Source organism: Hydra vulgaris, chromosome 07 (assembly GCF_038396675.1).
Source record: "Hydra vulgaris chromosome 07, alternate assembly HydraT2T_AEP".
Classification (NCBI taxonomy): Eukaryota; Metazoa; Cnidaria; class Hydrozoa; order Anthoathecata; family Hydridae; genus Hydra; species Hydra vulgaris.
The window spans coordinates 20487027-20502500 of NC_088926.1; the positions used below are offsets into that span (position 1 = coordinate 20487027).

Genomic DNA, 15474 nt, shown 5'->3' on the forward strand with positions numbered 1-15474 from the left:
TGAAGGCAAAGCAAGCATTTTTTTGTTACGTTGCTGTAGGCGGGGACTTCTTCCATTCACCTTCTGCTAGGCCAATATATACTTTTTCTGGAGTGTTAGGGGGGGGGGGTGGAAGATACAATACATTTATAAATAACATTAGAGGCTTTACATTTTCCTATTATAGGGCAGTTTTCTTTCTTTATGCAGTTGCAGGGTGGGTATTCTTTTGGTCTTTCTGAACTAATTTTCTTGTTGTGGCTTTTTATTATACTTTTGATATTTTTGGTGCAGCTGTAACTCAATTTGATGGTGTTTCGATTGAATAGTTTACTTAGGTGGGATGTTGGAAAGTGTCTGTCTATTAAGTTTAAGAAGATATGTCCGACATTGGTAGAAACGTCATAAAAAAATAAAATCATAAAAATCATAAAATCATAAAAAGACGAGCTAGAAAGTCATTTATTGCTACAGTGCTGATAGATAGACGAGATTGTTAAAAAAAGATAAAAAAGTGATCTTTGAAACTAACATCAACTTTAATTTCAACCCTGGTCCAAACCCAGTTAAACAAAAACATCAGCTGAAGTTATTAGTTGGGGCTAGAATATACTATACAATACATTATACATGTATTCAAAAAATTAGGATTAATGGGTTAAAAAACTGCAAATGTTAATTTTTAGGATTGATTTAATATTTAGTCATCTGCCTTTTGTTCCTAAGTACCGTTAAGTATATGTTTTTTCATAGATGGACTCTATGGAAAATTTAGTTGGTTTCTCTATAATGATTGATTTTATCACTTGACAGATGCAGCTAGGACATGCAAAATACTGCATTTTACTAATACCAGTAATATCGCTACTACTTTTTTCCAATACTTTGTTTATTTATAACATATTAAAAACAAAATTACAAAAAATGCTATTTTTTAGCTTTTGTCAGTTATTTTATCAACAAAATTACAAAAAGTTAACAAAATTTGATCTTAAAAAACATAAAGTAACTAGTGATTTATCATTCAAATTTTTATTTTGGTACAAATTATGGCTGCAGTGGAAAAAAAGTCTTTCTGATAGTTGGTTTTATTGCTAACAAAGCTTGATAAATTTGTCTAAGCTATTGTCACTTTTTTTTTATTCTTGGGATAAGACTATCAGATGCATTTTTAGTAATATTTAAAGTTTGAGGAATTTTTGCTTATTTTTTATTAATAATATCATGTCTTTTAATGATAAGATTGTTTTTTGAGATGATATCATAACAACACAACAGCCATTTTCAATATTATTGCTTTTCTTGATCGACTACAGTTAGATCGACTTCATTTTGTTTAAACCGCTGTGCAAGTTGAATATTAAGCTTTGTAATAGAGCTTTGCAGTGTTTTTAAATAAACCATGATCACTGGGTTTAGCTCTTACATTATCTTAGAATTAACACATTCTTTATTTCTACACTTAATGCTAGACTTTGCTTTGTTGATTTGTCCAACAAAATTTTAATATGACATTGGTTATTATTAAATCAGCATTGACACAACACAATCTTTCGACTGCCACTTTGATTGGTTGCAATGTACTGATAATACCAGATAATAAATTTATTTCTGCAGAATAAAACTTAAAGTCTTCAACCAAATTTGTCAAGCTTTTTCAAACACAATCACACAACTTGTGAAGTTTAACAGTTTCTAGATATGCTCAAATACCTAGAAGACTGTTTCATCTGGTTTTAGAATTTAAAACGAATAAAATTTCTTTTTGCCAAACATGTCGTTTGGAATCATTTTTAGTGGGAGATTTTTTTAAGGTTTTCACAATTTTTCTTAGCAAAGAACAAATATCAAATATCATGCTGGTAATTTTATGGGGGCTGGTAAATAAAATAACTATCGCATTTTTTCCTTACTTTAATGTTTTTAGTTAACTACTCACTTTTTAAAATACAAAATAAATTATTAAATTCATTATTTAAATAAGTTATTTGCAAAACTTAAGAAATAAAATAAACCATTTTTCAATCATTTAGTTATTGAAAAAATAATAAAAATAATTTCATATTTTAAAAAACCGGAATCTAAGTAAACATTCGATAACATTATTACATAAAACCATATTTAAATTGTTTTGAATTTAGTATATAATTAATATATTTAGTAAATAATTTTGTAAATTGCGGTATTTCAGAAAAGTTAATGCCAATAAATATGAAAAACTAATATAAAAAATTTTATAATGTCAAAAACTTGTTTATGCAAATGTGTTTAGCATTTTTTATTTGCAAGACATATATACATCTTTTAGAGGTTGGCAACAGGGTGGCAAAAAAAATTTAATACAAAGGTCTTACCATAAAACATAGAAACGAGGTCGGCAATATTTTACTTTATGTATATATGTGTACAGATATATATATATATGTGTATATATATATATATATATATATATATGTGTGTATATATATATATATATATGTATATATATATATATATTCTATATCAAATGTTGCATAAACAAGCCATTCCAAAAACTATTTCAATGAGAAAGTCTTGCTAAGCCAAACAATAAATTCATATACCTCCAACTTGTTGTGTTCAAGAGCAGCTTCTAATAGTAAAGTAGCATTCTAAAAAAACAAATAAATTTTTTTTTTTATATATACTGTTTTAACAATGGCTGATTGATTTAAACATGGATTCGTAATGTAGGTAACTAACAAACTTTTTTAGTCAAAAACACAACATTTTCCTTATGTTTTTCTGCTGCAAATCATGCAATATATAAATAGTATACAATATATAGAAGAACTGACCTGCTTACTGACCATAGGTGATTCAAGACTCTGGAGTATTAGCAAGTAGGAAGCTGCAATTTCAAGTTTGCCAATTGAATAACATGACTTAAAAAGAAAGTTAAAATAAAAATGATACTACAGGCCTTGTTTTAAAGTGTAGAGCGATTTACGTATGCCATAAGCGATTTTTACGTAAGCAGTAAGTGATTTTGGTTAAGCTACTTTTTATCATTTTTTAACTTTTAAGTTATACGGTAAGATAAAATAAGTAGGGGAGAGTGGGGTACCATAATACATGGGACACCATGAAACATTGTAATTGTGGAGGCATCTTAAGAGTTGTGACAACCACTTTTATATAGTGAAACAGTTACTACTAGAGCTATGTTTTGAAAAAAAGTTATATCATTTGACATTATTAGGCCTGCGAGGGATCGAAATTTGTTTTTTTGATGACAAAGTAATTTATTAGTTTTTAAAGCTCACAAGTTTTAAGGTGCCTTATTCATTGTATCTATCGGTAAGTAACATTTTGTAAACTTCAATCCATAAGCTTTTTAATTTATTAAACAAAATCATTGAAAAGTTAGTTGGTACAAAAATAAAGCAATTGTTTTCTATTAGCAAGTATGGGGTAACTTGATACAGCATTTGTGGGGGCCCTAAAACTGTAGAATAGTACTCCATTGTGTCATAAACAATTTTAAAAATCATTTCTTTTAATATTTATAGTCAATTTTAAAAAGATTTACGTAAATATAACGCAAGGAGCTCCCATTTCGATACAAAGCCATCATTTATTGATGCTTAAAACATTTATTGACATTTAAAACAATAAATTATCTGGTCTTCTGAAATGTGATTTGGGCCATTGGATGCATTATTTGGGTTATAAACATTATTTTGTTTATATATCAAGAAAAAATTCTGCTTTTTCTCTATGTTTTATACTTTTTATTTACTTTTTTAATGATGCTCATAGTGTTAAACTTGTGAGACTACTTAAAGTAAAATTAGAAATTTGTTTCAAGGTACCCCACCCATGGGGTACCTTGAAACAAATTTCTAATTTTACTTTAACTAGTCTCACAAGTTTAACCTGTTATATTTTGGTAATTTATTTTGTAGGTATAAATTTATTCTACAAATTAAACCAATCGCTTAAAAAAAAAGCGTTTTAAAAAAATTGTTAGAAAGCAAAAACCAAAAGTGTGTCATGGTGCCCCACTCTCCCCAAATTAATTTAAAAAAAAGTCACAATAACTTTGGAATGATGCTTATGTAAAAATATTTGTTAAAAAAGTTTGAATGGCAAATATATTTGATTTAAGCGTATCAAAATAAAAATTTAAATTATTAATTTAAATAATAAATTTTTTCATTAGTAAATATTTACTAATGAAAAAAATTCAAATAAAATTGAAAGTTTATTTTTATTTTTTCTTTGCTTGAAGTAAACATAAAATTTCGTTCTGGTAAAAGATATATGATTTAGTTAAAAATTAATTTAATAAAAATATATAATTTTATTCTGATAAAAACAAATATATAATTTAATTTACATTTAAAAAATATACAATTTAATTTTGATTTAAAAAATATATTTAAGTTAATTAAAATTAAAGTTAATGCTTGGGTTTAACTTAACTGTCAAATCTATTTAAAAATAGTACTAAATATTGTTCAAATTTAAATTGTATTTGTTCTTTAAATAAATTTCGTTTTTTTTTAGTTTTTTAAAAATTATGATTATTTTTAAAATTTTTGTATAATTTCGCTTCTTTTGAAACATAATATACTTTTGAAGAACTTTTGTTTTAATAATCATAGGGACCCTTCTGATGTTTAAAGGTCTTGAACTACCCCTAAAAATATTTTTTATATTTTTATATATATAAAAATTTTAAAAATAATCATAATTTTATAAATAGCTTATAAAAATATTATAATAAAATTTTTTGTAAAAATGCATATTTTTAGTTTAATGTCATTCTCTAGACAGTGAAATAATATTTTTTATAAAATGATGACTATTTTTGAAGTTTTTATATAATTTCGTTTCTTTTGATACCCAACATAATATACTTTTGAAGAACTATAAAACTCGTTTTTTTTTAAGAACAAATAAAATGAAAAAATGTTATTTCGGTTTTCCTTCGTAGAGATGTTTTTTTTACTCAAAATTAAGTTTTAAATAAACGACTGCATCAAAAGTTTGCACAAAACTTAACTTTTTTTTTTATAGTGCAAGTTAAATTGCAGCAATTATTTTTTAATAAACAATATATTCAGCGATCTAATTTTAATAATAAAATAATAAATTAAAAAACTTTAAATAAATATAGTAAATAAATTAACGTAATTTTTTTAATTGTTACTCTTAAAATTTCTAATTTTAATATTTAAAAAAAAAAAAGAAAAAGAAAATAAACATTCCTTTATAGTAATAATAAAAAAGCCGTTAAATAACATTAAACTCATTTTGAGGCAATTAATATTATTGCCTCAAAATGAGTTTAATGTTATTTAATAGTAATTTAAAAAAGTTAATGTCTTTAAAAAATAAAAAATAAAGAGAATTTTATGACATTAAATATCGCGTTAAGTTAATGCATTAACCATTTTTTATTTAAAACAAGGCCTGATACTAGTCCTTTAGTTTCATACAGTTATTCTATAATTGGTGTTATAGCATTATAAATTTCTATAATTGGTGTTATAGCATTATAAATTTCTATAATTGGTGTTATAGCATTATAAATTTCTATAATTGGTGTTATAGCATTATGAATTTCTATAATTGGTGTTATAAACATTATAAACTTCTTATAATTGGTGTTATAACATTATAAATTTCTATAATGGGTGTTATAACATTATAAATTTCTATAACAACATAAACTTGCCATAAAAAATGTCCTTTATACTAATAAAAATTTAATAAGTTTCAATATGTAATAAAAAATGAAACCCTCAGTCAATTTATACACAGAAGCAAATACATTAATGCAGTTAGTTTTTTAAACAAAGATACTTTAATGCAGACAGTTTTTTAAACAAAGATAAACAAAAACAAAAAATTTTTTAAAAATTCATTTTTTTGCTGTTTTCGATGTCTTTCATATGCAATTACTGCCTGGCCAAACCCTAACTTTTAATCAATGTATCTAATAAAGCAACACTTTTTGATTAATGATGATTTTTGACTTTAGATGCCCTAAAAAAAAGCCTTTTTATGAGTAAAAAATCTTGAGTAAAAAGGATTTAAAAAAAAATTGATTTGAGCTTAATAGAGTTTAATGGTCAAATGGAATCAAAATATGTTAATTTTGGTTCCATTCAATCATTAATCACACGCAAATGTTTTAAAAATGTAAAACGCTTAAATCCTAAATGTATGATATATATATATATACATATAAATTATATATATATATATATATATATTTATATAATATATATATATATATATATATATATATATATATATATATATATATATATATATATATATATATATATATATATATATATATATATATACATATAATGTATATATATATATATATATTATATATATATATATTATATATATATTATATATATATTTATATAATATATATATATATATAATATATATATATATATATATATATATATATATATATATATATATATATATATATATATATATATATATATATATATATATATATATATATATATATATATATATATATATATATATATATATATATATATATATCAGAGGGGTGGTGGCCCCAGAGGCTAAGCGGGATTCCCGCATGGGCTTTTCACTTTTTTATCTAAATATGGGCCTTTTGGCAAATTTTAATTTTTTCTACATTTTAAAGAAATTCCAGAATCATTTAAAATATTTATGTTAGCATAAATTAAATTTTATTAATCACTTGATTTCAAACTTGATTTTAACTTTGAGCGCAATTATATTAGCATTTTGCATAATAATAATATTGTTCTGAAAACAAAGTAGATGTTTTAAAACGTATTATGATATTTTTTTCATGAGAAAAATAATGAACCCATAATCGGTTTTTAACGATCGTAATGTTGACAAAATAAATTTAAGAAAGTCCGCAGACCCAACAATAGTAATAGCTATTATTATTATTATTACTTAAATTAATTTAATTTAAAATTTAACCCCAAAACATTTTTCTTAAATGAATTAAATCGCAATACAATTACTATATAGTAATTGTATTGCGTTTTAATTAATTTATAAAAAATATTTTGGTGTTAAATTTTAAATTAAGTTTTATATAAATAAGGATAGAACTCAGGTTTTGCATTTTTGTAACCTTTCGAAACAGATATAAACTTCTTTAATAATAAATAAAGTTTTTTATTTTTATACAGTTTATATTATTGTATGTAAATAAAGAAATCACCCCGCAATACCCTGTCCTCAGACAAATTTAAAAAAGGATGATGAACTGCTTAATGAAACTAAATTAGAAAAACTTTTATGTTTAAACTATGTCAATAACGGCACCATTTTTAGAGCGGCATTTTAGTTGTTGCGAGTTTATCCTAAAATGTTAAAAAAAGTTAAAACACCGAATTAAACAAAAGCATAAACTAAAAAGAACTTTCTCATAAAATAAAAAGAATTTCTTATTTTTCAAGATTTTCGATATTTATTTCAGAAAAAAAATCATATATAATTTAAAAAAATTTATATTATTGTACAATAAAATAAATATCATTATATAGTAATAAAAAAATTAAAATCTTTGATTTTTAATTTTGTGTTAGGCTATGTTCTTCGAACAATAAAATACTAATCGTATTTGCTTGCGGTAAAGTTGTGTTTTAAGAAAATCAAAACATAAACGTGGTCGCTGCATCGCGTAGTTACCATTTTTTATTTTGAAGTATTACAAACAATATTATTAATTACAAATAGTATTATCTCAACTTTTCGGTTTGTATTAATGATTTATTAGAATAAGGTCAGTTATTATATATATATATATATATACATATATATATATATATATATATATATATATATATATATATATATATATATATATATATATATATATATATATATATATATATATATATTTTCGTATGGGCCTTTACATAAAGCATATATGGTAAAATCCCGCATATATAGGCCTTTTAATAAAAATCCCCCATGGGCTTTTTAGAGCCACCACGCCCCTGATATATATATATTATATATATATATATATTTTATATATATAAATATATATATATATATATATATATATATATATATATATATTATATATATATTATATATATATATATATATATATAAATATATATATATATATATATATAAATATATATATATTTGAAACGTTTAAAAGGAATGATTAAGGTTGTTTGAATATGTTGAGAAAATAATGCAGATGAATGGGTATCAGCATTTAAAAAGATGTCAGTTTCAGGAGAAAAGGGTAAATGTAGAAGAAGAAAAACTTAAATGTGTTAAACCTGAGGAAAAGATGCTTAAGATTGTGTATATTGAAGAACAAGATAAAAAATGTCTACCCAGTTAAGCACGATCAGAAATGTCCACCCAGCTAAGCACAGAAACAAGAATGCTAAAACAATATAATTTTTTCAATATATATTATTTTTTCAATTACTTATTTTGAAGCCTAAATTAAATGTTTTTTTATCAACAAATTTCATGAAGACTAATGAAACTTTTAAAAAACTTTAAAATACTTAAAATTACCTTAAAAAGGTTGATTGGATTTCCTACAACAGAAAATAAATGTGGCCACAATGCAACTTCAGTCTTACGAGCACAATGACAAACAGTTTCTAAAAACTCTGGAAACTCCTGAATAAAAGCAACAACACGAGGCAGGAGAGGATCTAAATAAAACAAAGGATAATGCTCTTGTGGTACAACAATCAAGTGACTTCTTAAATTCATAAAATGATATAAAAAAAAAAATAAACACAACGGTGGTGCATGATGTTCAAATCCTAATTATGTTAACAAGAAAAAACTTTAGTACAACTAAAAAACATTAAAATAAGTAAATTCACCAGGTATTGGATTGGAAGCTGTGGCCTCTTTTTCTAGAACTTCGTGCAACATTAACTCAAGAACATGGGCAAAATAAGGCAAACCTGTACAACTTCTTGCTATATCTAATGCATGGACACCTAAACTAAAAAAATTAATTTTAATATAGTGAAACTTTATTAATAACATATATTTGTTAATCTCTTTTTGATGTCTATTTATTAATTAAAAGTAATCTATAAATAATTATTATAATCTAAAAAATTCTAATAAATTAATATAACAGTTACAAATATAGCAAATTGACTATTTTTTATCAGAAATACTCTTATTTTGAATATCCTACTTGTATTTCTATGTATTTAGAAATACAAGTAATTTTTTAACATATAAATTTATAAATAATATAAATTTATATGTAAAAAATTCTTGAAATGAAAAATAAAGTTCTTGTTAAATACAAAAACAAAGAACAAATCTAAATAGAAAAAACTAAAAAGCTGTTGCTTTAATAAAGTCGCTGTCACATAAATAATGTAATTATAATTAATTCAGATTTTAATATTGAATATACTTATTATATTTATACTATTATAATCAAGTGATTTTATGATTATTATATTACTTAATGGTATTATAATCAAGTTATTTAGTGATATCATTATTAAGTGAAACTTGATAACCTCTATAAACTACAGGCATTATTTGAAAGATCAAAAAGTAAATAATTTAAAAGGTGTAAAGACAGATTTATTAGACTTTATTTTGCTCCAGCAGATAATTTATTTTTATATTTACCTCTCTAAGGTACATATATATTTACCTCTCTAAGACTGAAGGTTCTAATAAAACGTAATGATATTATATAATACTGAAAATAAAAATTTTTTGGAAAAAAATATTTTTAGGGGTAGTTCAAGACCTTTAAACATCAGACGGGTCCCTATGATTATTAAAACAAAAGTTCTTCAAAAGTATATTATGTCTCAAAAGAAGCGAAATTATACAAATTTTTTTTAAAATAATCATAATTTTATAAAAAACTTATAAAAAAATTATATTAAAATTTTTTGTAAAAATGCATATTTTTAGTTTAATGTCATTCTCTAGACAGTGAAATAATATTTTTTATAAAATGATGACTATTTTTGAAGTTTTTATATAATTTCGTTTCTTTTGATACCCAACATAATATACTTTTGAAGAACTATTTTTTTGATAATTACAGGAACCCGTCTGATGTTTAAAGGTCTTGAACTACTCGTATGAATTTTAAAAGAACAAGTGTTGCTTTGAATGATTTATAAACAATCAAATAGCCTATTAGTAACTTTAACAAGTACAAAATCATAATTTGTAATATAAAAAAATTTTATTTCATGTGGAAAATCTAGATTTAAGTTTTACAAAAGTAAATTGCTGTCAAGTGTTTTGATTTTTTTAAATGAATAATTAAACTTTCTGATAATTAATAGCATTGGATCTAATCCTCCAATATGCTTAACTTCCCTGATATGGCTTGGTTTGCAAAATCATTTGTAGAGATTTTACACCAAGAATAGGGAGACCTTGATGCAACGGAGCCTAATCCAAGAAAAACATTTGAAAGAAAAGCTATTCAATATATTATTCATACAGATCTATAGAAACTCACCACCTACATCAATGCCTTCTTTAATCATACATTCATATAGTAGATGGCCATATTGATAAATATGGCCATCTACCATATGAATGATCACCCAATCCAAAACGCCATAGCAAAAAATCACTTAAAGTTGATCCTATCTACTTTGTTTATCGTTTTTTAATACATCAAGCCATAGCTGTATGGTGTAGAAAGTGGCACATTTGCTTAATATTCCAACTAAACTTGATTTAACTAAATTGCGATCTATCCATGTACACAAAAAATTATCTGTTTTGTGAGTCTGTTTCAGAGAAAACCCTAAAAAAAATCTGTTTTTTGTTTTTCTTTCATTCCAGAAACAGAATTGGAACAGTAACATGCTCTTGATTATTTTATGATTATGCTCTTGATCCATCTTTAAATGCTGAAAAGCTTATTTTGATCACACCAAAAACAGTTAAAAAATTTGCAACACAAAAAAAACTTGACTGCTATATGAAGTTTTTTTTGCTTGCATTTTGAACAGTACAGGTATGAAAAATTAAAAGCACCAGATGAATCATTTTTTCACTTTTCCCTTTTTTCAATTTAAAGGAAAATTTGTTAGCATCTAGCACAAATTGTTGAAGTTAAATTCGTTAGAATTATAGTTCTTAATGAAGTATTTCCAAATTGCTGCAAGTATTCTCTTCTAACTGACACCAAACATACTTTAGTACAATTTTAAGTGTATGATAGGGCCTTGTTAGATATTGTGACATCAAACTTTGACATCTATTTTCATCTGCTTATGTATTATAAAAAATATAAAAAAAATTTTAAATGCAAAAATATAAACAATCAGAAAAAAGGTAAAAACACTATTGATTGTACAAAAAGTAAACTATATTTACATCGAAAAAATAATTTCCAATTTTTTAAAACTTTGTTAAATAAAGCTTTGTATATTAAGCTGATATAGGTTTTTCAACTTTATTGAAAGTACTAAAACAGCTATAATCTTTAAATAAAAAAATATTTTAAATGTGATTTTAAATACTGTGATTTTAAATGCATTTCAATAATAGTAAAGATCTAAGTTGTTTAGTTGTAATGGCATTCAAAAACATTTGTCACTTTTTTTTTAAAAAAAAAAGACTACTGTTGTCTAAAAAAATTGTAGTTTATAAAATCTAAATATATATATATTTTTTAAAAAACGCTCACTATAAAAAATACATAATTTGTATAATAAAAATTGAAAAATTATCTACAAATTTCATTTATATATATCTAGAGCAGTTATCAAAAATGTTATAAAAAAATATATAAAAAAATTTCTGTTGAAATCCACAAAAACAAAAAAAACAAAAAATAGTGAAAATTTAAAAAAATAGATGGATAAATAATATGAATAAAAACTATAACTAAAAAATAAAAATAAAAACTAAATTACTTTCGCCTGAGTAGGTGCTTAAGAATTTGTGGTAGATATACTTGAGTCTAAATATATATATATATATAAGAAAATAACTTTTGTCCTAAACATAATACTATGCAAAAAATACATAATAACAGCAATACTATGCAACAAACACCTAAGAAACAAACTAATAACTTAGAAATAACACTAAGAGATAAAAAAATATTTAAAGAAAACAAAAACTCTGCTAAAATAAAAATAGGAAAACTGGTCTCTTAGCTGGGTTATCAAGAAGAAAAAAAAAAGAAACTTGAAAAAAACGCTTTACTGTTTTTTCTAATGAAAAATATGGCAAGAGACTTGATCCTGCTTGAATAGGAGACATTAATTCTTCATTAAAAACTCCAAGATTTTCACAACCGATTCCAAGTATTACAGCATCTTCAAAGAGGACAGCTATATATGAAAATAGTTATTAAAATAAACAAACTCAGCTGTCAAAACGATAAAACCAGTGATATGTTCACTATTGCTCCCTTTTTTTAAATAAAAAAACAGTACTTGTTTTCAACTAGTTTTTATATATATACTTTTAACTTAGGTTTATTACCTTATTTCATTGGTAGTTTTTGTTCTTACCTCAGAATTGGCCCAGAATATATTTTTAAAGATATTTCTAACAAATTGTCAAATCAATCTCTCTAAATTTTTGAATCAATCTCTCTAAATCTTGAATTAATCTCTCTAAATTCCAGGCATATCCAGGCGTCAAAACTTAACTAAATCAAATCAAAAAATTACCTAAAGGATAAAGTTGCAAATCAAAACGCAACATAATTCTTTTTGATAAAAAAACAAGTGGTCCACAAGTTGGAAATAATGGTAACCATGCCTAATAAATTTAAAAAAATTAATAAAATAAAAAAAGAAAAGAAAATGTTTTTAAAAAGCATATAAAATACTAACCTGCATTCCTTGTGAACCGCAACCAAGCCACAGTGTTTCAGCTAGATGTTGTTTTGATGACTTGGGATTGACCATGTACCAGAAGTTTTCTACACAAGATGCCAAACACAATGGTGGTAAATAATAAATCTAAACATGTTAAATAAAAAAAATAAGATATAACTGTTTAAAAAATATATAGAAAATTTCAGAACAAACCTTTTTTGGAGATCTTTCTAAATCTGGTTTCTCTTTTTGAAGCATCAGCAACCTCCCAGCTACATTTGCAATTAGAGAAGGAGATTCATGACTATTTTCTTGCATATCAATTGCTTAAAGAGGTAAAAAAAACTATAATATTTTTTTAGTCCATTATGAAAAAAATCTTTTTTTACTAAACTTTATGAAAAAAATCTTTTTTTACTACAAATATATCCTATTAATTTTATACAAAATTATATACCTTTATTATATATATATATACATTAGGGTGTCCCAAAAAACAACATTTTTGAAAAAATATATGCTGACACCTCTCAATGTATTCTAATATGACAAAAAAATGCCGGTTTTAAAAATTTTTTGAATAAAAATTATTTTGAGGGGTCCCCTAAAACACTTTAAAATATGAGTTCCTAATATTATAACAAAAGTTCTTCAAAAGTGTATCATGTTGGGTCTCAAATGAAGCAAAATCATATGAAAATTTCAAAAATGATAATTATACTATGAAAAATTTATTGGAAAAAAATATTTTCAAAAAAATTAGTAAAGCGTGTACACGAAATAAATGTGAAAGATTAAGCATATCATTTTTTTTCAGTGGTTGTATTAAAATCTTTTTAATTGTTTCGTATTTTACTTACAACATGTTGTGGTTTCAAAAAAATATGTTAGTTTTTGGATTTAACTTGAAATTAGTTTTAAAAATGACAAAAGAAGAAAACATAACAGAAAAAATTATGAACAAATATTTACAAAATCCTAATAGAAGCTACAATTCGATAGCAAAATCATTTGCAAATACATCCATACACCGTTAGTCGTGTTATTTAACGCTTTTCTCAAACAAAATCGATCAAACGCAAATCTAGTGGTGGAAGAAAGTAAGGTTTTTAAGATAAAAGTAATAAAAACAAGTTAGAAAACTGGTTAACAGTTTTAAGAATAACCCAAGCCTTTCACTAAGGGAATGCACAAAAATATATGGATTTTCTCATAGTTTTGTTGCAAAAGTTAGAAACAAACATGGTTTTCATTCTTTCAAAGCACAAAAAGTGCCCAACCGTTCTAAAACTCAACAAAAAAGTGCAAGAACCCGCAACAGAAAGTTGTATGACAATTTTATTTCTAAAACTTTCTGTATTATTGAAGACAATGAAACTTATATCAAGTACGATCACCAACAAATCCCTGGTGCTGTTTATTATATTGCCTAATATAGAGGAAATGCAGATAAGAAATTTAAATACACAAAACATGACAAGTTCGCTAAAAAAGCTTTGATTTGGCAAGCTATTTGCAGTTGTGGCAAAAAATTAGCACTATATACTTCTCAGTCCACATTTTCTGGTCATATATATGTTAAAGAATGTTCACAAAAACGCCTTTTACCTCTCATTAAATCACACAATAACAGACCTTTGTTCTGGCCTGATTTAGCTTCAATTTATTATTGTAAACTAGCTATGGAATGGTATAAAAAGAATAATGTGAAATTTGTGCCTAAAACAGAAAATCCTCCAAACTGCCCAGAATTGAGAGTTAATGAAAAGTACTGGGCTATTATTAAAAGAAAAATGAAAAAAAACAAAAATCTTTGCAGAAACATTAAAGATATTAAAATATCATTTAAAAAAGCATCAAATAGTTTTGATTCTTATTCTGTGCGCAAGTTTATGGGTACCACTAAAGCAAAAGCTCGAAATTTTATTAGATTCCCACAGAAATTATTAATTGTATTAAAATTATGACTTGGTTGGAAATAAAAATTGAGGAGTACTTTTTTAGTTATTTTTCTACTTTCACATTTATTTCGTGTACACGCTTTATGTATTTATACGGTTTATTTATTTACACGCTTTATTTATTTACACTTTATTTTATTACACTGATGTACATGCTTTATTTATTTCATGTCCACGCTTTCTTTTTTTATGCTGTTAAATTTTAAATATTTATTTTTATATAATACAGTTATCATTTTTAAAACTTTCATATAATTTCGCTTCATTTGAGACCCAACATGATAAACTTTTAAAGAATTTTTTTTTTTATTATCGCTTTTTTTTGGGACACCCTTATATTATATATATATATATATATATATATATATATATATATATATATATATATATATATATATATATATATATATATATATATATATATATATATATATATATATATATATATATATATATATATATTGAGCACTCTATTGTGTAAGAACATTGAGCACTCTATTGTGTAGAATACATTTTAAAGTTGTTTAAATAAATATATATATATATATATATATATATATATATATATATATATATATACATATATATATATACATATATATCTATATATATATACACATATATATATATATATATATATACACACACACACATATATATATATATATATATATATATATATATATATATAT

At 23.8% G+C, this 15474-nt stretch overlaps 1 protein-coding gene across 1 annotated transcript in view; it reads right to left on the bottom strand.

The window, feature by feature from the left end:
- The window catches only part of LOC100206908 (guanine nucleotide exchange factor subunit RIC1), a 97279-nt gene that overhangs the window by 12853 nt on the left and 68952 nt on the right, over positions 1-15474 (bottom strand). Inside the window, exons 17-25 of the mRNA XM_065801324.1 lie at positions 13035-13147; positions 12837-12965; positions 12672-12762; positions 12199-12326; positions 11904-11950; positions 8859-8983; positions 8539-8681; positions 2796-2882; positions 2562-2609 (exon numbers count right to left, since the gene is read on the bottom strand). Of these exons, the coding sequence (XP_065657396.1) occupies positions 2562-2609; positions 2796-2882; positions 8539-8681; positions 8859-8983; positions 11904-11950; positions 12199-12326; positions 12672-12762; positions 12837-12965; positions 13035-13147 (911 nt within the window). The remainder of the gene's footprint in view (positions 1-2561; positions 2610-2795; positions 2883-8538; positions 8682-8858; positions 8984-11903; positions 11951-12198; positions 12327-12671; positions 12763-12836; positions 12966-13034; positions 13148-15474) is intronic.